General features: G+C 44.1%; 2 protein-coding genes across 7 annotated transcripts; one reads left to right on the top strand and one right to left on the bottom strand.

Moving 5' to 3' along the window:
• Positions 1-450: 450 nt before the first annotated feature.
• ppp1r1b (protein phosphatase 1, regulatory (inhibitor) subunit 1B) lies at positions 451-12,511 on the bottom strand. Of its 4 annotated transcripts, XM_029836072.1 has the most exons (6): positions 12,098-12,511; positions 5,007-5,096; positions 4,403-4,478; positions 2,999-3,127; positions 2,345-2,463; positions 1,910-2,046 (listed from the first exon to the last, which is right to left on the bottom strand). In XM_029836072.1, exons 1-5 carry the CDS (start codon positions 12,209-12,211, stop codon positions 2,360-2,362), a joined length of 513 nt encoding a protein of 170 aa, XP_029691932.1. In that variant the 5' UTR covers positions 12,212-12,511; the 3' UTR covers positions 1,910-2,046; positions 2,345-2,359. The 4 variants fall into 4 exon arrangements, with proteins under 4 accessions (XP_029691931.1, XP_011602480.1, XP_029691933.1 ...); XM_029836071.1 differs by lacking the exon at positions 2,345-2,463 and having other exon boundaries at positions 451-2,046; XM_011604178.2 differs by lacking the exon at positions 2,345-2,463 and having other exon boundaries at positions 451-2,046; positions 5,013-5,096; positions 12,098-12,507.
• A 5,899-nt stretch (positions 12,512-18,410) lies between these two features.
• Positions 18,411-22,663, top strand: neurod2 (neuronal differentiation 2). Of its 3 annotated transcripts, none has more exons than XM_003964807.2 (2): positions 18,411-18,531; positions 20,664-22,663. In XM_003964807.2, exon 2 carries the CDS (start codon positions 20,671-20,673, stop codon positions 21,733-21,735), a length of 1,065 nt encoding a protein of 354 aa, XP_003964856.1. In that variant the 5' UTR covers positions 18,411-18,531; positions 20,664-20,670; the 3' UTR covers positions 21,736-22,663. The 3 variants fall into 3 exon arrangements, with proteins under 3 accessions (XP_003964856.1, XP_029691967.1, XP_029691968.1); XM_029836107.1 differs by lacking the exon at positions 18,411-18,531 and adding an exon at positions 18,560-18,825; XM_029836108.1 differs by lacking the exon at positions 18,411-18,531 and adding an exon at positions 19,858-20,008.
• Positions 22,664-25,809: the final 3,146 nt, after the last annotated feature.

The following is a 25,809-nucleotide window of genomic DNA, read 5'->3' as shown; positions in this document are numbered from 1 at the left end:
ACCGTTCGCTACTTCCGGTAAGGATTTAAATGCACATTTTCAAAACAGAAAGTAACAACCATCCTTAACAGAGACCCGTGGAAAAAAAACACGATCAATATAGAAATTCTCCAAAGTATGTAAGTATGTATTATATTCATATGATTATTCCCTGAATCCCTCCGCTGCTTTTTATCTAAAAAATAATTACAAGATGGTTACACTACCACGTACATCCGTTTTCGTTTGAAAACATCCGGAAGTAAAACACGTTTGTGTTCAGCGCGTTCATTCTTAAACCTGTTTTATTACAGTTGTTTTAGTAAAATCCGTGAAATCTCCAATTATCATCTTGGCCAGGCAAAACAGTTTGGTGGAGGAAAGGAAAACTGTTTATTGTTGTTGTTCAATTTTAAACAACCACATAACATATAGAACAAAAGATTGAAAGAAGTTTGTCCACGTTTTCTCTTTTTTTTTTTGTTTTTGCAGGGAAGTTGGACAAAAATGGGGAAGGGGAAGCATCAGCTGCAGAGCCTCAACACAGAAGCTGCTCACCGAATCATCCAGCCCTTTGAGCAGGTCAGAAATGTAAAAAAAAAAAAAAAAAAAATTCAAACTGTTTCTATTTACAAAAAGCCACAACCTGCAAGATTTATTCATTCGGCATAGAAATAACAACCCTCGTGAACGAAAACGAATAAAACGATCACAAAAAAAAATTATACAAAGAGAATTCCGCTTGAATGTTGAGAAACGGCAGCGAATTATTTGTATTAACGAGTGGAAACGGGTGTCTGAGATAAAATCAGAATAAAATGGACAAGATACAGTGATAGAAAAAGGGAAATTAAATCCCAAATAAGTGAATGAGTAAGCGGATGAAACTGTTCAGAAATAATCCAGGTTCAAATGTGAAATGCAGCCGAGGCAGCGGTTTGGTTCTCAATTTTAACAAATTAGAGGTAGCTTGGTCCTTGACAGATTATAAGCAGGGCTAGTTTTACAATATAAAGTGTATGGGGAAAGGCATAATGACATGTTCGTGGTCTAAATGCAATTGCAGTCAAACATTTTGGTGCTTACAGTGTTATAAATAAGCGATTCTCCCACCCAAATATTTATTTTTATTGGCTTTATCAGTGTAAGTCATTGCGATCACAAACGATGACAGTTTTGAAATGATACAAATATGCGGTGAGAAATATTTAAGTGTGTTTTTAACAAACATCAAGGGGAGAGAACAGAACCAGCGTCCTTAGATCCATTAGAGATTCTCTCGTATCAAAGTGGATGCTGGGCTGGAGTATCGCTGATGCAGTTCTGGTGTTCCACCACTAGATGGGAGTAAATCCAATAACTAAAATCTGCGGGTAAAGTTGATCTACAATATAAGCTACGATCTTTTTATGAAAGGTCGTATAATATACATTTTTTGTAAAATACGTGTGCTTATTAGTGTTGTTGAATAGTTGTGAACATAACTACAAACTTTAAAGTCTATTTACAGCAGCTGTGTGCAGAAGAATTCAGTTCTGAGAGAGGGCTGCTGCTCCAGGTTCCTGGTAAATTTGGCCCCTCTGCTTTCGTTATAACAAAGGGACATTAAAGCTTATCTTCTGCTCTGTCAGGACATCATTCCTCACCTGCTCATTTGGGCTCCTCTCTGCCCTCCCTTTAATCCACCTCAGCGAGTACACGAAATCACCCACTCACCCACTTGCTCTCCTGCGAATCTCTGTTCATTCTTGTCACGTGCACTTTGTACTTTTGCATTTCACATACTTGTCATTCACAAAACTGCATCGTCTCACAACATGATCTGAGTTCTTCAGATTTTATCATCCACCCTCCTCCAACTCCCCCCACCCAAGTTACTTCACCCTCCTCTTCTTCAGTTTGTCGCCCGGCTGTTTTCCTCTGTCATTTCCTTGATTTTGTCCCCATTCTCGTCACCCTCCTCCTCTTCATCTTCGTCTTCCTCCTGCGCTGCCTGGACCTCTGTGGCTGTGTCTCTCATACTGGACAACTTGTCTGTCTGCTCACTGGTGTCTGTCTGATGGTGATCTGAGGAGACAGTGCCTGGTGTCAAAAGCAGAAGATGCCTGATGGGCACGCCCGCTCAGCAAAAACCTGAGATATCGATGATATTAGATGCTCACAGTTGGGCCTGCGAGTCGTCTTTTTTAACATCCTCTTAACCACCATTATTATTATTTTAATTGCTTTATAACCTCTGTAGTGGAACACTCACCAGGAGTCAGGATACAAAACAGGTTTTACATTTTACACACACTTTAGGTGCCTTTAGTTATCTCGTACTGTCCTGCAGAGACCGAATTTGATCTCTGGAGGATCTGCTCACCATGTGATCACCACGTCACACATCTTTGGACCTGTTGCTCACATTTGAATTTCCCCCCTGTGGTTGCACAGAGTGCTGCAGCAAAGCTGCAGAACAGAATTGCTGGTTGAGCTGTTTTCCTGGAGGGAAGATGATAAATGTTTCATTTTGCTGCTCAGACTTTTTTGGCTTTCTGGTTTTCCGATGACGATAATGAAAGACTTAAAGAAACTGTATAAAACACATGCAAACATCTTTAGGATATTCAGGGGAAACAGGAAATGAGGAGAAAGGAACATCCACACCGAACGGGGGGAGAGGCACCATCAGATACTCCAACACTGTTACTACAGCAGCAGCAGCCTGATCTTCTCTCTTTATCACCTCTCTTTTGGCTGTAAAAGTGCTGACGGGATGTTTTTACATTTTAGTTCTTATATTAGTTCTCATCAAATCATTGTCATCCAATTAAAGCGCATCTGTTTTAAATGCTGACATCAGATTTGTCGTGTTGAATGAAGCAGCACCGACCCAGGCCTGGAGCCCAAAGACAAAGGTCTGACCTCCTGTTGGAAGCAGAGATTAATGGCACAGGCTCTAGTTTATTGAGCGGATGCTGCTCCCTGCCACCGTGTGGCCTTGCTGCTGTCAGTCATCAGAGAGCCTCCCTCTCACCAGCAGCTTTGGTGGGAGACCAGTCTTCTCCCTGCCAGCAGTCTTCATCCTCCTCCCCTTCACAAGGGTCTTCCAGAGGGGGGTAGACCCCTAGGTTCTGCATGTGCGCTTCAGCCATCTTCTGCACAGCTACACACACACACACACACACACAGGGAGACGGCCACACAAACACATGGACACAGGGATAGAGGGATATTTGGTTCTGGGTTGGACCAGGCTTCAACACTCAGGTTTTATCAGGCTTTACACACATGCACAGGCAGGCAGGCAGGCAGACAGACAGGCAGACAGACAGGCAGACAGACAGACAGGCAGGCAGACAACTGAAAACACTTCCAGCTCCGCTGTGATTTTCTGCCCTTTCTTCTATTCTCTCAGCTCATCACCGGTATTGACTCTCTCACACCTCTGTTTAATCATACGATCTCCCGATCACCTCGTTCAGGTACATGGTGAGAGAGAGAGAGTGTGTGTGTGTGTGAGAGAGTGTGTGTGTGTGTGTGTGAGAGAGAGGTCAGGTTCTCCACGTAGCCTGTGTCCTTGAAGGCCCTCCAAAAAATTCACATTGTTCTGCCTGCCTGTCTGCCTGCCTGTCTGTCTGCCTGCCTGCCTGCCTGCCTGTCTGTCTGCCTGCCTGTCTGCCTGCCTGTCTGCCTGCCTGTCTGTCTGTCTGCCTGCCTGTCTGCCTGCCTGTCTGTCTGCCTGCCTGTCTGCCTGCCTGTCTGCCTGCCTGTCTGTCTGCCTGCCTGTCTGCCTGCCTGTCTGCCTGCCTGCCTGTCTGTCTGCCTGCCTGTCTGTCTGCCTGCCTGTCTGCCTGCCTGTCTGCCTGCCTGCCTGCCTGTCTGTCTGCCTGTGCTGTTGAAGGCACAGTTCAAGAGATGCAACACACACCCAGAGAGCCCATTAAAGCAGAAGCACGACCGTGTTTGGTCTCTAACAAGCCCACATGCAGGAAGCATCATGCATGCAGAGACAGAAGAAAGTGTGTGTTCATGTGTGTGTGTGTGTGTGAATGGTGGTGGTGGTGGCGGGGGGGCAGCAGCACGCACCACTAACTAATCCAGGATGATCCAGACTTTCTAGACTCACATTCACTGTCTCACAGCTGTCATACTAATCTCTCCCTCTCCCCCTCTCGCTCTACCCCCCCCCCCCCCCCCACCAGACCCTGCAACGAAGTGTCAGAAAAGAAACACATGTAGTCTCTGTATGTAGACGAGGACGGCGTAAAGGGCTTTAGTGTGCATCACCCATCTGTTGCATGCGTTTTTTCCCTTTGTCAGAAAAGCGAGGAGGCTGTTGGCTGCAGCGAAGCCGGTAAACAAAGAGGGATTAAAACACGAGGACGACTCTCCACACACGACCCCACTCTGTTACACCAGCAACACACTTTAAACCCACCTTTGAGTGATGGAGGCTGATACACATTAGGGTTGACGCGTTTTGGCTTGAGCACTCCGTTCTCGCCTACAACCCACTGTGAACAAACAAGACAAAGTGATGTTTAACATCTAAGTTTAAAGATGTTGTGGGATGATAATGTCCCCGCAGGACACAAATACCAGGTCAAGCCTGGATAAATTATTGCTCTGCTGAACATATATTACAGAATAAAGATTAACCATCCAAAACACTCCCATGAGTTTGAAAGCAGAGCATAGAAAAACACTCGTGCTTTAAAAATAACTGAATAACAGGAAGTTAGAAGAGAAGTCGCCAGCACCATCACAGATTTATTAGAGAAACCTATCTGTTCAGGGCTTTCTTATTATAGAGCTGAGTGTGGTTCACTCTGTTGATATAAAGAAATAAAAGCAGGTAAAGATGGAGGGTCAGGGGAGCCTGGTTGAGACGGTAAATATCATCTGAAAGGTGATATTTACAGGGAACACAGTAGATGTATAAAAACACAGTGTTATGAAGGAATGGGACCTGTGGGAGGTGTTATTGCTGTGAAACAGAGGACAAATGAGACATTTAGAATCAAAAAGAGTTTTGACTTTACTTTTACCTGATGAGTGGACTGATCATCCTCGGGAGACGATTGGTCGGCTACTCTGAACAGCGTAGCAGGTGTCGGCCTCCTGCGCCGGATCTATTAACATACACAGAGAGCAGCCATAAACACGTGCATAATTGAACTCACCAACACTGTATTATTAATAGTAGCTTAGTGCAAAGCTTCATTCATTAGACGGCAAATGATGAGAGATCACGCTGGTGAAGCCCATGGTGAGACCTTATGAGCTTCATTAGTGCCGCTGCAGAGCTGGCGGATGGGTCAACAGCCCACAGGCAAGTTTCAACGTGCACCAGAGGTCAGAGGACACGCCATGAGTTAAAGATGAGCTATTGCCTCGTTCCATCAACAGACCGGACAAACCCAGAGATTATGTGTAGGACAGAACCAAAGCTGGTTGCTGAAGGTATGGAGGGAAGGTGCTGATGAAGTGTTCCCTGGAAACGAACCCCCAGCCCCATCACATGACGCCGCGTGTGCTCGGTCGCCCACGAGTGCCGTGCACGGTCACACTTTCTCATAGAGGGGATTTTAGAAAAGAGCACACCCACCCCAGACGGTGCTCCCCGCAGACCTCAGCCACATCTCCGAACAGATGGTCGGATGGAACGCAGCTTCTGTGATTCGTTCCTCTGTCTGTGCAGGACAGTCCTGCTGGCTCTAAACAGTGACAGCACAAATACTGGAGGCTAAATGCTGAGCCAGGAGGAAGTCCGAGCAAAGAATGGCCGTGTCCTCCCCAACCTTGACCAAGTCACTGAACCATACTGCTGCTATCTGTTGCTAACGTGTCAAGGTGGAGAGCTGCGCAGCCTGGCTCTACTTATGTAAAACCTTCATGCTGAGATCTGTGTTTGTGTTTGGTTCCCTTCCAGTCTTGGTGTGATGAGGTTCTTGTTGACAAAGCAGAAGTTCCCAGGCCTCTTGTTGAAAAGCTGCTCTGTCAAGTACAACAACAACGAGTAATAGAGCGTGGATTTCACCCTTATTTATGACACCAGAAACACATTTTAAGCTTGTCACGCAGCTGCTCGACTTCCTGTGTCACTCAGACGATATTTCTTCATCTTCCTGTCACCAAATATCCGTCTCACTCGACCTTCTGCCTCCTCCGGCCTGTTTATTTCCTTGATAAGATCTTCACTTCTCTCCATCATCAGTATGATTGCTAACTAAAATCACCAGTATAATCTTTTTTATTACCTGACCTCTGTTATTTCCTGTTTTTATGGATGCAGAGAACCAAAACTTCCTTTGAACTCCTCCATCTTTACCGATGCTGAGTCCTGATTATCCAACCCTGCAGCCGCCTGCGTGCGTGACACCTGCTAGTATTGCAACCCAAACTGGCAGCTATACGTGTGCAGAAAATACATTCACACATTCATGTGCAATTATTATACTTAAATAAGAAATAAGTTAGGCAAAAAAAAAAAAGCTTTCTGTATCCTTTTGGCAATGCCAGATGACATATGCACACACAACTCTAGTAATTTTCCAGCCTTAAATCCACCCGAGTTATATAATATGTATGTGACTTCCTCATTTGTGCCAACACTGGGGCATGTGAGATTACGCCCGCTGTGGTTTATCCCGCTCCCCCACCCTCTCATACCTCTCTAAACCTCCTGCCCTCAATCTGCCCAAACCTTGCCTTCAGCACCAGCTATTGTTGTTGTTTGAGTCAAAATCAGCCAAGCTCCTGTGATCTTGGATGGAAGAGCTCTAAGAAGGCTGCGGTGTTACCTTTCCAGCACCTCCACAGGTGTAGACCTTCAGGCTTTCCCAAGATGCTGCAGCTCCTCGTCAATTTCCCCACAGGAGACGACGTGAATGATGTACCTAAACTATACTTGGGTGTAAAGACAGGCGTGCACGTGTACTACTTATGTAAACTCCCCACAGTTAATCCTTTTCTCTTCTCACTCTCAAAAAGGACCCTAATATTGAACTTCCAGTGCCTTCTTTGCCAACAAATGCTGACTCTGCATATTTGTATGTCAGAGTGCACATATGGATGTTTTGGTGCTGACCCATCTTCCACATATGCACTTGGGTGCAGAGGGGCTGATATGGGTCTGCTCCTGATAGGCTCTTCTCCAGGGTGAGTTCAGGGCTGGGCCTATATAAAGCAGTAGAACAGCATAAACTAGATCAGAGGGGTCTCCAGAGGCTCTGAAATGAGACGCGTTGCTCCGCACCAGTGCTGACATTTGGTGGATCTTGATAACGTTGTTGGTGCAGATGAGATCCAAACACAAAGCTGATAAAAAAAACACCTTAGTTTCATTCTCTGGTAGCTGTGAGACACCGACTGGGGGGGATATACCTGCAATGCTAAGAGTACCATCTCATCCAAGCTAGCCTCTTTAGAAAAAGCCTTTAGTGAGTCAGTAATGGAGCAGAAATGAACTCCACTGAAAGGGTTTTTATACTACCGGTATTGTAATATTGTGGATTCACTGATTGTGTGCTGCTATCCTGTAATATTTCCCTGTTATTGTTTTAATTATGTTACAAATTAAATTGTGACGTCACTGTTGATGTGTTTGAATCCACTGAACATAACAGATAACAGTCATCATAAACAGAAAGCAGCACCTCAGAATGCAAGATTAAGGATTTCAACAACCTCTTAAGCTTTTCGGAATGGCACTGGTGCCCAAATTCCAATTAGAAAAGTCACTTGATTTTTAAAAAAAAAAGTACATTAATGTTTTATTTTATAGCATTGTGTAAGAGAGAAAGGGCAGGTCACTCATTGAGCAGGATTGAGCACCAAGATGTTTTTTTAAATAAAGATATTTTAAAGTGCTGCCAGGATTACAGGCCAACCCGTGTCCTTCCTGCATAAATTGGCAGACAAACTCTTTCCATGGTCGTAACAAATACACAACTAAAGGTCAGGTTTTAGGCCTTTGAAGTGACACATGACTCATTTTGAGGCGACGCTCATCTGAGATAGACGGCAGGGGCACGCAACGGCAACAAAGCTTCCACTGAGCTACGCACACTTGTTGACTCTCCAGTCTGGATCAAGAACAGAACGATGAACGCTACAACATTAACAGCGGGACGGCCTGTGTAGTGTGTGTTCCTTCCTATTTGAATTCTCAACAGCCTTGAATTCCCATCATGCTCACAGGCTGCTCAACATTCACCTTACAATTCCGCAGCGACCTTTGTCCCCACCATTGGCTAACTGAATAAACAGATGGGCTCGAGGCAGCATCTGGAGGGCTCTCCAATGACCCCAAATAGGTGATCTAATTATGCTGCACCCACTGGCAGAATGATATTATATTCACTCAAACCCCCCCGCTCTGTCACACACCAACCCTGCCCCACGTTAACATAATTAGCTGCTGCTAGCTATGCCGCATGCCATTTCAAAGACTATGAGAAGAGAGGTTTTTATCACCGCACTACTGCGATAATGTGCCAGTGGACGATAAGTGATAGGAAACCACCTGCCAGGCCACAGTCGACACTAGAGCAAGGCAACGGGGGACATGCCAATCTGAGACAATTGCTCAGCCCACGAATAATCATGCCTGTGCAGGTTTAGTGGCTTCATACTGCTCAGCTAAAATTACCACTTCTGGAGGTCATTAGTCAGGTACAGAGGACAAAGAAACAAGCACGTGAAGATAACCAGTTTGCATCAGTGCGGACTCATTAAGCTGCAGGCCGATAAACATGACAACAATGTCTCAACAACTGAGATGAAAAGCAGAGATTACGGCTGACATGGCAGCAATAACATAAATACACATCTTTGCCGTGTTGATGAAACAGGGATGGAGACCAATCTCATTTGCTTTAGAGTCACGCCTCAGTGCACCATTCTGCATATCTGCACTGATCTGGGTGGAGAAGAAGACACTTGAAAGTGAACTCAACAGGCAGGAAACAGCTCAAAGGTTCAGATGGAGGTTGCTTTGCTGTGACATTTAATGACATCTGGTGACAAGTCGGCTCCAGATCCTGGCCAGCACTTATCCCCTACACCGTGCTGTGCTCTGTTGCCTTAATCCTCTTCCTCTACTCCCATCGCCGATATGATTGCTGATGTTGTGGCTATGGCCAAGGTTAAACGATGTAGTGCAGCGGTGTATTTGGACAAGAATGTGTGCCCACTGCAGGGAGTTGCGCTTCCCTGATGGAAACCATATTAGGTCTGATTAAAAATTTGAGTCTCTGCCCATGTTGGGGTCACGACAACAATGATGACAAGTGATTTGTTTACCAGAAGTCCAACCCAAGGGTGTGACACAGCACCCATGCTTGCACCGGTGCCAGCACTCAGGCCCAGTTGGCTTTATAATGCATTTCAGCTCCTTGTGTACACTGTCAACAAATAAATACGCCCAGGGCCAATATTTATGTTTTCAGTGTGTACACATGACACACAGACCAATATCAGGAGCCAGCAAGTTATTCACTTGACATTATCATTAAAAACTGCAGAGTTTATACAATGACGTCTAACATAAATGAGCTTTGGTAAGCAAATACAAAAACTGCTAACGTAAGTTATGAAGCACATCTCTGTGGTCATTGATGAATTAACCCGCAGATTCTGTCAAAAACAGGGAGGAATGAACTCATTTTCAGCACCATTGATAGTGTCCAGACTGTAATTACAAACCTTTGGTTCCAGTCAGGTGATTTATGCTGGAAAAAGACACATTTCTTGGTTTCCTGGACAAGCAACCTTGATATTAAGACAAACACTTTCTTTTCAGGACATTGAATGTGTCATTGGGTAAACCCAATCACATTTAATGGTTTAACGGAAGCAACAAACGCAGGAGTGGGAATTCTACCCTTGACCTAAAGATTTTAGGTATCCATTAAAGAACGTGATAAGCCAGCTTATTTTTAAATTCCATTTTTCCCGCTCTCACACACCCTCTTGTCCAGTCCCAGGATGTTTGGGGTGAGCCATCAAGATGATCTTTTGGAGAGTGCATGTTGACAGTTCCTCAGACGGCTAATGTTTAGCCACAAATACACATTGCATCAAAGGTCACTGCTTTTCAAAGTTTAACAAAGATTGTGGCGGATGAGAGTTACAGTAGGGGGAAATGGTGTGTGTGTGTGTGTGTGTGTGTGTGTGGTCAAGAGAAATACAATTTAACTAATTTAAATGTGCATCAGAGGGCTTTGTCCTGTCCTTCAGAATAAACCCTTCATGTTTGAGTGGGTTCAGAAAGAAGCTGTCTACACCTCGGCTTTTTGTGGCGGTGCAGACGATGACTGAACCAAGGACGCGTCAAACCTAACGTTACACTTTATAACAACTGAATAACTCTGATGTCAGTGGTTTTGGGTGAGAGTGAACACTGACGAGAGTGTGACTGTATAACATGACTGTCAATTCACAGATAAGATAAAATTCCTGAAGCAAAGGAAAAAGTCCTTTTACCAGGAAAGACCAATTCATCTGAATTACCGTAAACTGGTAATAGCTTTTCACATGAATTACAAGTTATTACCAGCCCCCAACAACAGGATGTTCAACCTGATTCTTGATGGGTTAGAAGAGTAGATGTGGATATTATTCACAGACAAATACCCTGTGTGTGTATCTTAGAATTCTGAGGTTTGTACTGTAAAAAAAAAAAGGGTTAGTGTTTTCCTGTAAATGCACAATATTCCACTGTGTGGGTGGTATAAAAGCATCGCTCACATTAACACCACATGGCATCATATCAAAGTGCAGTCACACATATCTACTAACATGTAGCTGCACCAATGTAAACAACCTATCAGAAACCCAGAGCTGTCCATTAAAGTTGACCTTTCCATGCCATCTGTGGGGGAGCCCTGAGTGCCACAGTTGAGGGGGTTGTCTCCATGGTGACAAAATCAGACAGTTCACTCCAGTTCACATTTTTGGAGTTGAAATGCCAGAAATGCATAACAAGTTGTAAGTCATTAGCAAACAGACTGCTTGGCCACAGTCATTTTTATGGGTGGGAAGAGAATGAACTGAGTGTCATTTACTGTTACCCCTGCACACCCACATGTCCCTGCAGACTCCCTTCAGATTTGGGTTGATGCTATCTGCTTTAAAACACACAAACGTCTCACCAGTAATGCCTGTCAGTTTCCTGCGCTCTGCTTCGGTTCTAAACAAATGCTACTAATCTGTCAACAACCAACCCGAGGCCGTACATCTTTCCTGCTATTGAAACGTGTCCATGAGAAGAGTCTTTGGACAGAAAACAGGAACCTCCAAGCTGACATAAAAGCTTCATCACACCTAAAATAACAGAAGGTAAATGCCAGAGTCGCCCTACTTAAGGAAGGCTAAATATAGCTGGTCACTGTTTGACCATAAGGTGATTGAATAATAACCTTTCCCCAAAACGGAAGGAAGGAGAAGCTCACATATGGTAGATTGATATCCTGCGGGTTCTTGAAAAAGACTGGAGATTGGAGTGTGACCAGAGGGCATGAGGAATAGAGGAAATTGTTGTGAGGAAGAGGTCAGAGGTAGTGAACAAGTGTCAGAGGAAAAAACATTTCAACTTGACTTGATGGTGTAGTTTTATCCTTGAAAACACATTGCTTTCTTGCTTCTCCACCCCATCTCTCCTCCTCAGGAGGGCCGAGCTATTGGTCTCGATCTACCTCAGCACTTCAGCCCAAATTTTTCTCTAGAATATGTAAGTTTGCACTGGAACCAGGAATCAGTAATCCCAAAATGACATTAGGTACATTAAAAAACAAAAGGGGCAAAGGACCGCACCACCCAGTGACCAAACACTGGACAGAGGGGAAAGAGATGAAGTTCAAGAAGTTGAAGGGGAGCTGGCTTCTGCAAGATAATGTCAGGCTGAAAGTGTCGAGCAGGCCAGGATGAGAGTCGAAAGAACAGGAATAAAAGGGTCACTGAAAGAGCAGCTGGATAAGATGGGGCAAATCAATAAATTCAATTTCCCCTGTGAAACGTGTACCGCGAACCAACACCCCCCCCCCCCCGATCTGCCTTCGAATCATCATCCCCACAGACCTAAATTTATATTTTCCTCTGAACATTTCTGTCCTGTCAACCACCTGCTCACCATTTCCACTTGCCGAGGGTCCAAGTTGGTGGGCGCAGAAGACGGAACGGCAAATTGGATCTTCTTTCTCTCCTTGGGCTCCACTTCGACCTGGCTTGGCACAGAAGCATCCATGTCTCTGGATCCTGAGGAGTCTGACTCCCAGTGGAAAGGAGAGGTCACTGGCAAAGATCACTGTAACCACCCTGCAAGATCCTCCCCCTACTGAGCGGTCCCACTCCCAAGCCCTTGTCCTCTCTCTCTCTGTCTCGTTCTGTCTCTCTCTCTAACTTTTGTAGTCGAGAAATTAAGAACTCGTGTCCTCTTTGCTGTTCCAGCTGTTGAATATATTCAGCATTTGCCCCTGTTCTCCCTTTTTCTCCCCTCCCTCACAACTAGAGCACCTGGAGTGAATGAAGCAGTTCTTCATCTGGGTGGTGTGAGAGAGAGAGAAGTGGGCGGGCAGAGTGTGGGGGAGTGGTCTATTTCAAATAAAGGTGGGGTCATCTGGAAAGGGGGAGTGGCCAGATCACATAGAGGAGTGTGTTGGAGGTACTTTTCTGTCTATCTAGGCTGATGTTGATTTGTTTTCAGAAAAAAAAAGTAATCTCATCACATTGACTGAGCCTCTTTGGAAAAGAGATTTATGCTTAGAGAGGAAGGGTGGGATAAACAACAGGAGAGATGTAGGGAGGTTGCAGGGAGGGGGGATGGACACCAGGAGCAGTTAAGCCCATGCAACTATAACATCATTGATTTATTAGGTTGGCCTGTTATGTGATGCTGTGACTAATGATCTTCAATGAAAAGCCCTTCATTAACAGAGTCAACTGCTCTGACTAGCTACAGCAAATCCTGTTAAAATGTTTAATAAGCTGCATGCAAAATAGAATAACTGAACAAGACAGGAATATATAAAATCTTGGGATCTCTAAAGATTATATACAGTCATTGCAAGACCCAGAGAGATAGACGGGGGAGCACTTCCAACGTTATTTTCAGCACCCTCACTGTTTCACTCACATACTGTATTTAAGGGATTTGGACAGTGAAGAGAAATGGATTTGGCCCAAAGGCAAAGTTGAGCTTTGGCAGTGGCTAAGTAGCAGGAGGCTGAGGATGACAAAGATGATGACGATGACGATGACGATGACGATGACGATGACGATGACGATGATGATGATGATGATGATGATGATGATGACTGGAGGGGATTGGTGGACAGAAAAGAGAGAGGGTCATTGTGTACCTGCTGCTCTTTAAACTATTTAGACTGGACTCCTAAGTGTTCAGGAAACTCATTAAACACTTATTTATACCCCTGGCTATAACTAATAATTGCATGTAATTTACTCAGGTGGGGCTGAAAGCTGTTTGCTTTTGAAAAGGTTGTAAACCACATTTTACAATTACGAGTCTTCATAACGGTTGGTGTAGAATAGGCTCGGAAAGATGTTTGAGTCATTTTTAAAAATAACTATTAAAGTCAACAGGAGAGAGCCATTTCTCTTCAATAGGTCTGGAAAAATACTCCTGGAAAAAGATCAGAATATAGTTTTTATGTGTCCTTGTGCAGGTTTTATGTGTTTAACACAATCCTGAAGAGGGAGACCTAAAGTAAGAGGCCGAGCAATGTTATGTTTGATATATTGTGACAGTGTGCTCTTTGTTGCACTAATAAGCAGATTCATTGAAATTAATGTACAAATAATCATTGTAGAACACTACATTAATCAGGATTATAAAAAAGACTTTATAGCACTGAAGCAGGTGTCCTCAGAGAGGGCCCAGAGAGTCCCTGTCCCTGTCAGCACTTCTCTTGACAGGTCCATCATTACCATTGATCCGGTTACATAACAACCTGTTACATTATGAATGGAAATTCATATCCAAACTCTTGCCAGGACTTGCCCTGTGACCTCCAGTAACTGTTACGTTGCACAGTATGACCGTGCAGCCAAACTGCTCTACCTGCTGTCCTGGGAAAGTAACTACACTGTGGAGTGGAACGTTTTTCAAATGGTATTACTTGTAATATTGGAATAACTATTGGACAAATAGGGTCGGAAATTGGATCAGAGTAGTCTGATTAACTGGGGCGCTACAAGAGGATAGAGAAAAGGGATTATCTCCTGCGCTTGTTATCACTGCTGTGTCAGATGCCAGGGAACCATTTTCCATCTGGAATGTACTGAAATAACATACAAGATTAATGATTAGATAATCCCTAAGAATGTGGAGAGAGGGAATCCTGGGAAAAACAAGAAGAAAGACGTATTCGAGATGGGAAAGAGAGTAGATAAGAATCCGATGTTATTGGCAGGTATTGCGTTATTAGCTGTTACAGTACTGGCTGCTACCACTGACAGAGAGGAGTTGTTTTAAAACTCTAATATTTTATTATTTTCTATGCTTAGAACTCAAATAACACAACATGTACCAGTATCTTAATGAAGAGCATTCACGATCAGGAAAGTGTGGGGAAATGAATACTTGTTTTTTGTTGTGGTGTTTTGTTGCTCCATTTTTAAAAATTATTATTTTGATGATTCCCTATATGCCCAGTAGATGGCGCCCCTGTGTTAAGCTTGGTTGTGGTAAAGCTCATTCCACTGTTGCGGAGCTCAGTTTCTCAAGTGGGCATTGAAATCTACATGAGCTTACGTAGAATGTGAACAACATTACCAAACATGCAATAGAAGGCAGAGCTAATCTGATACGGGACATGGAGGAGTGGATTTTTAAAGCACTAAACATTTTGTAAACTGTACTTGTCAGCTTTAAAATATTGAGAGAAAAACAAAGACACGTTCTAAAGAAGACACAGGTAGGACTGAAGTATGAACATGCGTGGGTGGGTGTTCGGATTGACATGGCTCGGGCTGCTGGGGATGTAGGAGGTGGAAGACATGGTGGAGCAGGAGACTAGGACAAGGCAGTAGGGCAGCGATTTAATTAGCACCCTCTACCCCCTCCAGCCCTTCACTCATAGCATCAATAATGCATGGCCCCTTGTTTCCATTGCCACAATTAATCCTCTTTTACTATAATTAAAAGCCAAAAATCCCACAAGATGGTTTGGCTTGGCCAGGAAGGGCTTGGACTGGCATGGGAACTGATGAAAAACTCAAGAGCTTCAAACATGCCCTGAGGACTGACAGGTGGACTGACAAACTGACACAAGCATGCATTCAGACCAGGAGATCAATCATGATCCCAAAGTAGTTTAATGATGCCTGAACGAAAGTATGCGAAAAACAAAACACACAAGGCATTTTAAACGATTGACTCTCTCCAGACTGGTGACAGGAAGTGCTCCTTAAACGTGCCCTATGCATTAGATTGGCATCACAACTGCACACTCAAGTAATACACACTCAACTTACACAGGAATCCAATTCCCAGATGAGGTTTTTCTCTCTGCCAGCCAAATCAGAGGAGAGGGAGAGGCGGAGCCCTCTGATGCTGCAATTACAACCACACTGTCTGGGCAAGCAAACAAGAATGAATATTTCAGTCAGGAGAACTCTATGGGTACCTATGGTGGGGGCCTGGCACACCTACAGGCACAGGCACACACAGATACACAACAGACACTGGCTGCCAGAATCCTTCACCTCCCAATCACAGATGCCACAATTATCACATCAGTATCACTGTGCAAATGTTGCCAACCGTTATGCTCATTGATCTCTTGTACAAGGTTTACAATAGCGGCATAAATAGGAATAACAGTACATAGCTGCTGCTTTCTCCTTTGTGAAAATAGGTGACATGATACTTGGCACATATTAAGAACAACAAGACAGTTGGCAGCGCAGAGGTCAAACATCTCATGTTCGTCAGGAGTTTCTTGTCCTCTTTCTACTCACCTGGCCCGCCACCTCTTCCCACTTCAGAAGCTCCAGTGTGCGTGTCCACATTGGCGTACGATGGGCGCACGTCCTCCGGCGTGGGTTCATTGTAGATGCTCCACACTACCCTCCTTCTGCCCCTCTGTCCTCGGCCCCATCTCCACTTGATTTATCACTCTGAAATACCACTGCACTAATTAGTCAAGTAATTAATTAATAGGCATTTGCATTTGTGCATATGCAATTAGGATACTGGAGAAAGGAGAGTGCAGATGGGGTCTGAGTGTCTGGTGCGTGTGTGTGCGTGTGTGTGTGTGTGTGTGTGTATGTGTAAGCAGAAGTTTGCACTTTTCCTATAAAAAGCAGCTAAGTGCAGCGCGTCACCTGCCATGTTTGACAATAAAAATGACAAAGGATGACAACGGTATGGGGGTGTGGCTTGATAACTTTGAAAATATATGGGTGCCATTTAGAGCAAAAGAAAGACTGACGAATTCAGATTCTGAATCAGGATGGAATTCCGTTCTGTGACTGCACAATTTAGCGAATAGGAAAGCACAGCAGGTGGCCTGTACTGCACAGTAATCCTCATGCAAACACCATGCAAAGTCATTCTAAAATATCATAATTCCGAACAACCTCTAGTCTGGCATGCCTGTACCAGAACAAGCCATCCCTGATTGTAGCTGCCTTGAGCGCAGTGCTGGGCAACAGCCACACTGTTGACATTTAGCATTTATTTTGGCAAGGTAACGTGAAGGTTGCCTGGGACTTGTTGAGAAAAGCCCTTACCCTTTTCCTCCTAGAGCAGGGCGATCCAACTGATTGGCTGTGATGTTAGATGTCCCCCAAATCCCCTGCATACATACGCGACCATACACACCTTTAAACCCATCCCACAATGGTTTGGGGGAGTGCCAGGTCGCCATCTCCTCCTCCCCGAAGGGAAAGGCTACATTAGTGAATGTGAGGCATCACAGCTCCCTAACCACAGCTGTCACACTGCTGGTGACCCCAGGGATGACCCCCACAGCCCCCCAAAAGAGCTTCAGCTGTGTCTGCTGCAGAGATGTAGAAGTGATTTTGTCCCAAGGACACGACGAGCTGCTATCAACCATGTTCCCTCGGTGCGGTAGTCTTTGTGCCAGGTTGGACTTGGTGGTTGTGGACCTCATTTATGCAAATGAATCCATCTCTAGATAAATAGAGAGATCTTTGCTGCAGACCAAAACGTGAAGCAGCAATGTAAAAAGAAAGGATCAGAATGCCAGTGGCAGGAGTTTTTAAATCTACACCAGTATGTAACATGCATGCAGATATTGGGCACCGTGTGCCAGAACCTACCAGCATCATCTCTTTATTATCTGCCCCCTTCCTCCTCATTTTTTCCCTAGTGGGTTAGCACACCTGGGTCTCTCTCTCCCTCTCCCTCCACCTCTCTCTCTCTCTCATTGTGTTTATGAGTCTGTTTCCCTCTCTCTGCCCCTGCGGGCACCTTTTTTCTCATTGAGCTGAACACCAGCAGCAGTGCTGGCAAACCTCACACATTCAGAGGCAGCAACTAGTAAGCATTTGATCTTTCCCCCTAACCGCTCAGACAAGAGCAGATTCCACCCTCACACGGCAGAAACCTATGCACTATTATACTTTTTAATTTGACTAATTTGCAGCATGGACAAGTCGGCACCAAGGTTGTGCACAAGAGTCGGAACAAATCACAACTGGTTCTGCTTGTCCTTGTGCTGAATAAATTGAAGCACAATTTGATCCAATTAGGTAAATAAATAAACAATATGCCGTCTGTTCCACAGCCTTAATGCAGTGATAATGCATCCCCATCCCCCTACCCATTTTCTATTTCTGAACCAGAGATATGAAAGAAGGTGAAGTGTGCGGCTCAACTCTGTTTACCCACTTATGATTTGCTAAAGAGTTAACTGGTATAAGTTCCCTCTAACATTGCATCAGACCATGTTGTAATTAAAATAATGATGGAGACATTCTTTCGAAAAAGATATTTCTAATTTGCGAAGATTCTAATTGATTTAGCATCAGCATCTTCTTTACAAGCACTGCTTAGATGTGGATATTATGGAGAAATCTATGTGGACTCTGTTGGCAGTCATATGTTGAGCTTATTATATTTAACATAAATGCCTATAACCATCTTGCTGCCGTGTATGTCTGAGTCTCCTTTTTAAGCCTATAAAGACATGATGAGGAAAAATTTGCAGGTTCGATTAGAAAAAAGGTTCCTTGAAACAGCAGCATGGGTCAAGTTTGATGAGATTTGTTGTTCCACCATTTTATTTTCTCCCTCTCTCCTCCTTTTCCTCCTTTTTTCTGGCTGTGTGAGCTCTAGCGTGGTGACAGATGGCGAAGCCCTCCTCCTCCTCACCACCTCACCCTCCTGCTCCCGCTCCTCTCCCTCTCTCCCTCTCGCTCTGTCTCTCTCTCAATCCCCCCCAAGTCTCCCAGTTTCTCCCCCCCCGCGGGCAAATCTCTCCAAATGCGGGCGCATGTCAATCACTGGGCTCTGATGTGATGGCTCTTGCCGGTGACGTGCCAGCCATATGGGCGCTGGCATCACAGCCTTAGCTGGTATGTAACCCCTTCCTCGGTAGCTCACGGTCCCACTCAAACATACACGCGTGCGCGCGCACACACATTTACATGCCACTTGCACATTAACACAGCAACACGCGAAGCGAAGGCAAACGTTCGTTCATATTAGTCCGCGCGCCCAGAGAGACGCCGCCAAACGAGAGAGCCGCGCGTCGCTTGCACCTTTCTGACGGGGAGCGCTGCTTCGCTCACTCCTGCGGTCCCTGAAGATGCTCTGAAACTCAAACCCGCGTTCTTCCCTCCCATCCCTAGTGGAGACATCGAGCCAAGGTGAGGTTCAACCTGAACCATTGAAAGCAAAAATTCTGGATGCTCTTATTCCTCCAAAATGGAGGGAGAAATTAATCTAATTAAACGGTGGACATTTATGCAGCGTAGCCTCAACGGCTGTTTAAAACATATTTATGTGTTATAGTTTGTAGTCTAAAAGTATAATTGTATTGACTGTTGTGGAAATAACGCTGTGTGTGATTTTGGATTGCATTTTACATTTACATGGGCAAAATTAATTGTCTCAATTTCCCTGGGAGGAAAATTTACTTCATGTATTTTAAGTGATGGATTTCCGTTTAATTGGCCGCGCCATCCCCTGCTGTCCCGATCCGTGTCCTTCAACTTCTGACATTGAGAAGTACCTGGAAATAAAAGATAGACTCAGACAAGATCGAGGCAGGGAGCTGATCTAAGGATGAAGCGGACCTTTTTCTGCCGCGCCTCAATTAGATCGTAGGATTTGACTTCCAGATTTCTACGTTTGGACCTAAAAAGGGTTGAAACAAAAGAAAGTAAGCTTGGGTACAATAAATCTGCGGTAGGTGCCCATCAGCATGTTTGGGGATGCATTAGTGATTTTCCTCGATGATTTTTATTTTCCTTTTCTAAGGAAAGGGTGGGACTATTGATGGACCTCCATGGCATCATGATCTATTCGTTTATTTTAGACCTTGTCATTTAGTTGAACTGTTAGTTGTGCGAAATCGGAAATTGTGCCAGCTGAATTATGGGTTTTTTATATTTAACGAAGGCTAAAAGGGTACAAGCGATTTCCATCTGTAAAGGTTACGTCTGACTAAGAAACTGCTTAGAAATCAAGCACTCTTGCATACTGAATTATGTGTGAAATCTATTTCATGTAAGCTACATGGTCTGTTAATTAAACGTTGCTGCGTGTCTTTATTTTTTTTCATCTAATTGAGCGAACCTCCCGAGCCAGAGATTTAAAAACTAGATTTTGCCCCTGGCACACCCCCCGAGATAATTAACCAACCATCACAGTCTACCTTACTGGAAGGGGGTGGGGGTGTTGCAAATCCGTGTGGCGGATGCACTGTGATAATAGATGGAAGGTGAAGCATGTAGTGGAGTGTGGGCCGATGAAGGCTTATTGAAGCTGTCATAGATCTCCTCAGCTCGATCTACTGCTCTGGGATGGATTGCGCTGAATAATCAAGCGGTAGGCTTAAATTTGTTTCATTTAAAATTTGTATTTAGGCTGCAATCATTCCTTTGCATCTGTATTCAACTTATTTACCTATTTAATGTAGCTCATTGCGTAAATGTGTGGGTTTTTTTTTAATTATTCGCAAGAGCCACTTCTTTGTCTTTTAATTATTTTAAATTTCCTTTTTTTTTTTTTAAACTATAGTTTTCCATTACCTTTAGGCTGGGAGCTTTAATTTAATCCTCACCGTGACTTTGACCAGAACCTGCCTACCGGTTAAATAAAATCCCCTCAGAGCAGAGGTGTACGGGGTGAATGAATAGTGTTGGAATGCAGCCAGGAGTGTATAGGCGTCAGAGGGAGTGAAAGGGAGCCCCTGTGGGACCCATAATGTGGCCCCTGCCGGTGGGACTCGCTGTGAGAGGACACAACGGGGCACTGATGACAGCAGGGAATTAAATGCGGATCCATCTGAGAGAAATATTTCAAATGGGTTCTTCCTCCGTTTTTCTTCCTTTCCCCCACAGCAGTTACAAGACGTGTCCTTCAGATGAAACAAGGTCGCCGATTAGGTTTAGGTTCGCCTCCAGGGTCATTTATTTCTGTTTAAGATGCACGTCGTCGTCCGTGAGAGTGCTTTATATTTTTTTCTTTCTGTCATTCACAGAACCACAATGTTGACGAGGCTTTTTAGCGACCCATCTTTGCTTCCAGACGTCCAGAAATATTCTGGATGGGGGGAGGACAGCGATTCTGACGATAACAAACTCAAAGATGACGACCGAGACGCGCAGGATGATGGATCGGAATTGAGAGACGACAGCCGGACACAGTCTGAACACGCAGGGGAAGACGACGATGACGACGGGGTGGAGGAAGAGGACGATGGAGACGAAACGGAGGGAGACAGGCCCAAGAAAAGGGGCCCAAAGAAGCGCAAAATGACCCAGGCCAGAATCGAGCGCTCCAAGGTGCGGCGGGTAAAGGCCAACGCACGGGAGAGGACCCGCATGCATGACCTGAACTCTGCGCTCGACAATCTGCGTAAAGTGGTTCCGTGTTACTCTAAAACCCAAAAACTATCCAAAATTGAGACTTTGAGGTTGGCCAAAAATTACATCTGGGCTCTGTCGGAGATTTTACGCTCTGGGAAAAGACCCGACCTGGTATCGTACGTCCAAACGCTGTGTAAAGGACTGTCCCAGCCCACGACCAACCTGGTGGCGGGGTGCCTGCAGCTCAACTCCCGCAACTTTCTCACAGAACAACAATGCCAGGATGGGGGGAGGTACGGGGCCGGCTCCTTCTCCATGCATTCATACCCCTACCAGTGTGCGCGCCTGTCGAGTCCCCACTGCCAGCCGAGCTCAAACTCACATGCGCTGAGGACGCAAGGTTACTGCTCTGCTTACGATTCTCTTTATGGAGGGAGTGGATCCCCGGAATACAACAGCCCAGAATACGAGCCCCCCGTAAGTCCACCCTTGTGCATCAACGGCAACTTTTCACTAAAGCACCAAGGCCCTGCCTCACCCGAAAACGAGAAGGGATACCACTACTCTATGCATTACTCCAGCCTTCCTGGATCCAGATCCACCGCGGCACACAACCTTGTGTTTGGCTCCTCGGGGACCCGAGGTGGCATTCACTCTGAAAATGTCCTGCCTTACCACGACATGCACTTACACCACGAACGGGCCCCCGCGTATGATGAACTGAACGCTTTTTTTCACAGTTAAAATGAAAAACCTATTTCGTGCGTTCGCTTGCAATCAAATATCCATCCACGACACACTTTTTGACACATACTTAGCACCCAGGACTTCGGCTTCTGGGAGATTTTTCACTCGTTCTCATGTGTGTTTCCCTCTTATCTATCCATTTTCTGCTGTAGCCAGGGGTCTAGGTACAGTCCACAACTCACATCATGCAACTAAAGAAAAAAAAATCCATACGAAAGTAAACAGAAACTCTTGAAGTCAACACTTGATAAAAAAAAAAAACATTTCAATGTACCATTTGTGTTTGTATCAGTGGTTGTTTGCATTTTGATGATTGGAATACCTTTCCAACTTTACTACCACGCTGCTACACGTCAAACTGATAATTTTCAAATACATTAAATACAATAAGTTAATGACTAATCATGCAGGCCACGTGTAATCTTATTTATTGGAAACCTATTGGAGTTCCACAAAAGGAACTCTGGAGAAAGGGAAATGTGAAGTCGATGCAGATGTGGTGATGGGGTTGGTTTAGAACAATCGGAAGTTATTAAAATCAATCAATTCGTTATTACGCATCTATGCAAATCCCGGCGAGACCACACCGCGAGACAAGACAGGGCCCTGACACTGTATGTATCATCAGCACTGTTCACACACACACACACACACACACACACACACACACACACACACAGTTAGTTAATCCGACGATGGTTGAAATCGCCAAAAACGGTGAAACTGCCAAAACATTGTTTAAATTACAGTAAAAAAAATGTATTTATTTCTTCATATTGCGTCTGTTCTTATAATTATGTCACTGTACTGTATTTTGGTTTGTATAAAGTTGAATTTGTTTGATCGATTATTATTGCAATGATTTATTATGTTTCTTTTGTAATGTTGGAAATATATGAAAATAAAAGGACCCCATGCACATGTTTATGAGCATTTTTCTTATACCTAATTATTTCCAAACGTGTGGTAAAATAAAAAAAAACTGTAATGAAAGACAGTGGATATATTTACTTTTTTAAAAAATTATAACCGTGACTAAATAGATACCCCGACAACAAATTAAACTGAAGGAGAAGATGCAGCCTATTTGCTACGCATATTCCACATTTCCTTCTCTTATAATTCCATAATTTAAAGACTTGTAATTTGATGATAATTGTGTCGTTAGATATGAAACTTTGCGAGAAAAAGACGCTGCATTTCTGGGAATGGAGTATTCATAAAATGGAGTCTATGACCTGTGCAGAACCTCAAGGCCTTGCAGGAGCGAGGAGCAATTGTTTTTAATCCTAATTATCCGCGGCGGACGCGTCCATCTTAACTTGATGAGTCTGATTACTAAATCCGGTTTGAAAAAAATAACTGAAACTTATGGAAAAGAGTGATTGTGTAACGTAGGAAACCGGTTCAATCGGGTCTGAAGCTCTCGGATAGCGAAAGGTTAAGCAGAGTTGGATCAGCACCGCGGTGAGCTCCAGCGACAGCTGCACGGCTCAGCCAGATTGGGCTGAAAATATGGAATAAATGGAAAAAAGAAAGACTTAACATTTAAACCCAAGTGAATACAATAATACTGCACGTTAAAGACACGATGTTGGCATTGCGCATAAACTACGGGGATATTTTACTGGGTTTTCAGTGGATAACAGGTGTCATTGTTATCTGTGGGGAGCAAATCTGTCGACGAATATAATTCAATCAAATCAGTTTCACTCAAAATGTTCCGTATTTACCTTAAAGAGCATATTATCTATAGTGCACAGTTTGTGACATTTAGCTTCTTTAATTATGAAAAAAGACATTGCATTGGTTTTAAAAGTTTTCAGGCCACCGATACATTTAATATATAAGCAAATCTGTTTTCTTGTTTTAAATCGGCCATTTATTTTGATGTCGATAATACATTAAACATCAGGTTCCTATAAATTATGGAATCGACCCTCCCAGCATAGTTTCACCTCTTGTAAGTTTAAACACGCATCTCATATGCCATATATTATAAACGTGATTATAGGGGCCCTTTAACCCAACAGTATATATGTATTAAATGCACATTGCATTACTTTATATTTAAGACATTTAGCAGACGCTTTTGTCCAACGCAACACAATGAAATGTTTTCTCAATGTTTTCATACAGGGCCCATATAGGGGGAAACAATCCAGTCGTCTCTCACGCACAGACAGGAAGAGACAGACAGACAGACCGATAGAAACACAGACACACAGACACACACAGGCACACAGAGCGAGGGAGAGAGAGAGAAAAGGATGGAGAGAGAGCGATCACAAGGGGCAGCCGTTGCCACCCCGCCTGGGTTTGGAGAGCTGCCCCCGGACCCATATGTTCCCCAATGTCTTGGATCTTTTATAAGGACACACGCGAGCTTATGGTGGCAAGTGGCGAAAATCAATATAAGATCAATATCAATTAACAACAGCCCCAAGTCGATTATGTCATGGACGTCGTTCAGGTTAATCTGCAGACTTGAGGTTTAAGTTTCCTGAACCGGTTAAATCACTGCGCCAAAACTGCAACAGCGAAAAAGAGGAAAAACACGGACCAGACAAGCATCATCTGACCGGACACGTCGGAGTATATTTACTAAAACCTGTTGCCTGGAATTTAAGCTGTTAATGGCCGGTATCCTTTATACGGACTTATTATAGAGAAAAGAATCTCCTTTAAAAATCATTTTTAAAAATAGATAATATGAATAGAACGATACAAAACATGGCGACAATCGCTCAATAATATTTAACCTTATCGAAATAAGAGTCGGCCAATTAAAACTTTTCTGCAAGGATAGATGATTATTGCGAACGCCTTCAAAAATACAGGTTAAAATGTTTTTAACTTCAAGTCGACGGAGGGAGGCAATACGAATTTGATATATTTACAATAATTAAAACCGAAACAAACTACTTACATATAGGGTTTGGTTTTGCAGTAAATAATTTGATTTTCCTTTTAATATAGGCAACATAAGTTCTTTAGGTACTACAGCCTCTCTCTCTCCTTCTGTGTCAAATTACGCATAACATTTATTTCTAAAGTCGAATCAGCAGGTCTGTACTTCACTTTCAAACTGCCCACCGGGGCATTACAAGGGGTCGTGCTGACGCATTTGTTTCTGTTTTAGGCCCCATGATTGAAATGTTGAAACGGGGAAAAGGTGCATGTGTCTGAGAAAGCCACGGAGCAGTGGGAGAGAGTATCCATCAAACACTCCCCGGCCATCCCACACCGTCACCTCCTCTTCCTCCACAGTCTGGAGAGGAAGAGGGGGAGAGAGAGAGAGAGAGAGAGAGAAAGGGGTTGGCAGGCACGGCGGAGGAGAACCGTGCCAAGTCCCTTAATGTTCCCCAGCAGCAGCACCGGGAGCTCCGGAGAGGACAACCCGCGTGTGCGCCAGTGTGCCAGTTCACCGGGCCAGAGTGGCCCTGCTGGGAGGAGTCGATGTTTCTTTCCTAATTTTTGCAGCATCTGTTCATTATCCAGGACGTTTAAAAACGAGAGCGCTCATCCCGGATAACTCTTTACCTTGTGTGCGCACACGCGCGCGCAGCATTGCGTTTTGGAAGCGTTGGCATATGAATATGCATATTTGTGTCTGACGTTATGTTTTACATGCAGCAGCATCTCACCGAGTTGCACTGAATTCCTACATGTGATAAACGTGCAGGAAATGTTCTCTGTCGCTGTCTGGGCCATGTAAAGTGGAATTATGAAAAACAACTAGTCCAAGAGTGTCCAGCATGCTGCAACTTTAGGAGTTTTCATTCATCTTACAGATGTTTTCTGAACTGAAGTTATATAATTCATGTCAACCTGTCATTTTTGAAGCTGTTCTCATTTACACAAGCTAATAATTTATTATTTCATTTGCCATAGTTTAAAGGTTTGTAGCATTGGCAGTTAACCATAAAAAAACAACTTCAAGTGACACTCTGTACTCAGGATGAAAAGTGAGTGAATGAATCTCGCTGTTTAAATTATCATGTCCGTGCCCACTCTTTTCTCACTCAACTTGATAGAGAAAAAATTCAAGAGTGTTTGTCCGACATAACA

Source organism: Takifugu rubripes, chromosome 5, assembly GCF_901000725.2.
Source record: "Takifugu rubripes chromosome 5, fTakRub1.2, whole genome shotgun sequence".
Classification (NCBI taxonomy): Eukaryota; Metazoa; Chordata; class Actinopteri; order Tetraodontiformes; family Tetraodontidae; genus Takifugu; species Takifugu rubripes.
Note: the sequence above shows the minus strand (reverse complement) of the source record. Positions and strands in the feature narration are given on the sequence as shown.

Bases quoted from the DNA above. Each gene is read 5' to 3' on its own strand.
- neurod2 (XM_003964807.2), top strand. From the start codon at position 20,671: ATGTTGACGAGGCTTTTTAGCGACCCATCTTTGCTTCCAGACGTCCAG.
- ppp1r1b (XM_029836071.1), bottom strand. From the start codon at position 12,211: ATGGATGCTTCTGTGCCAAGCCAGGTCGAAGTGGAGCCCAAGGAGAGA. The intron at 3,128-4,402 runs GTGGGTTTAAAG...GTGTGTGTGTAG, and splicing joins TCAGCCTCCATCACTCAAAG to CTGTGCAGAAGATGGCTGAA. The intron at 2,047-2,998 runs GTGAGAGGGAGG...CTGTCTCCTCAG, and splicing joins GTCTCCCACCAAAGCTGCTG to ATCACCATCAGACAGACACC.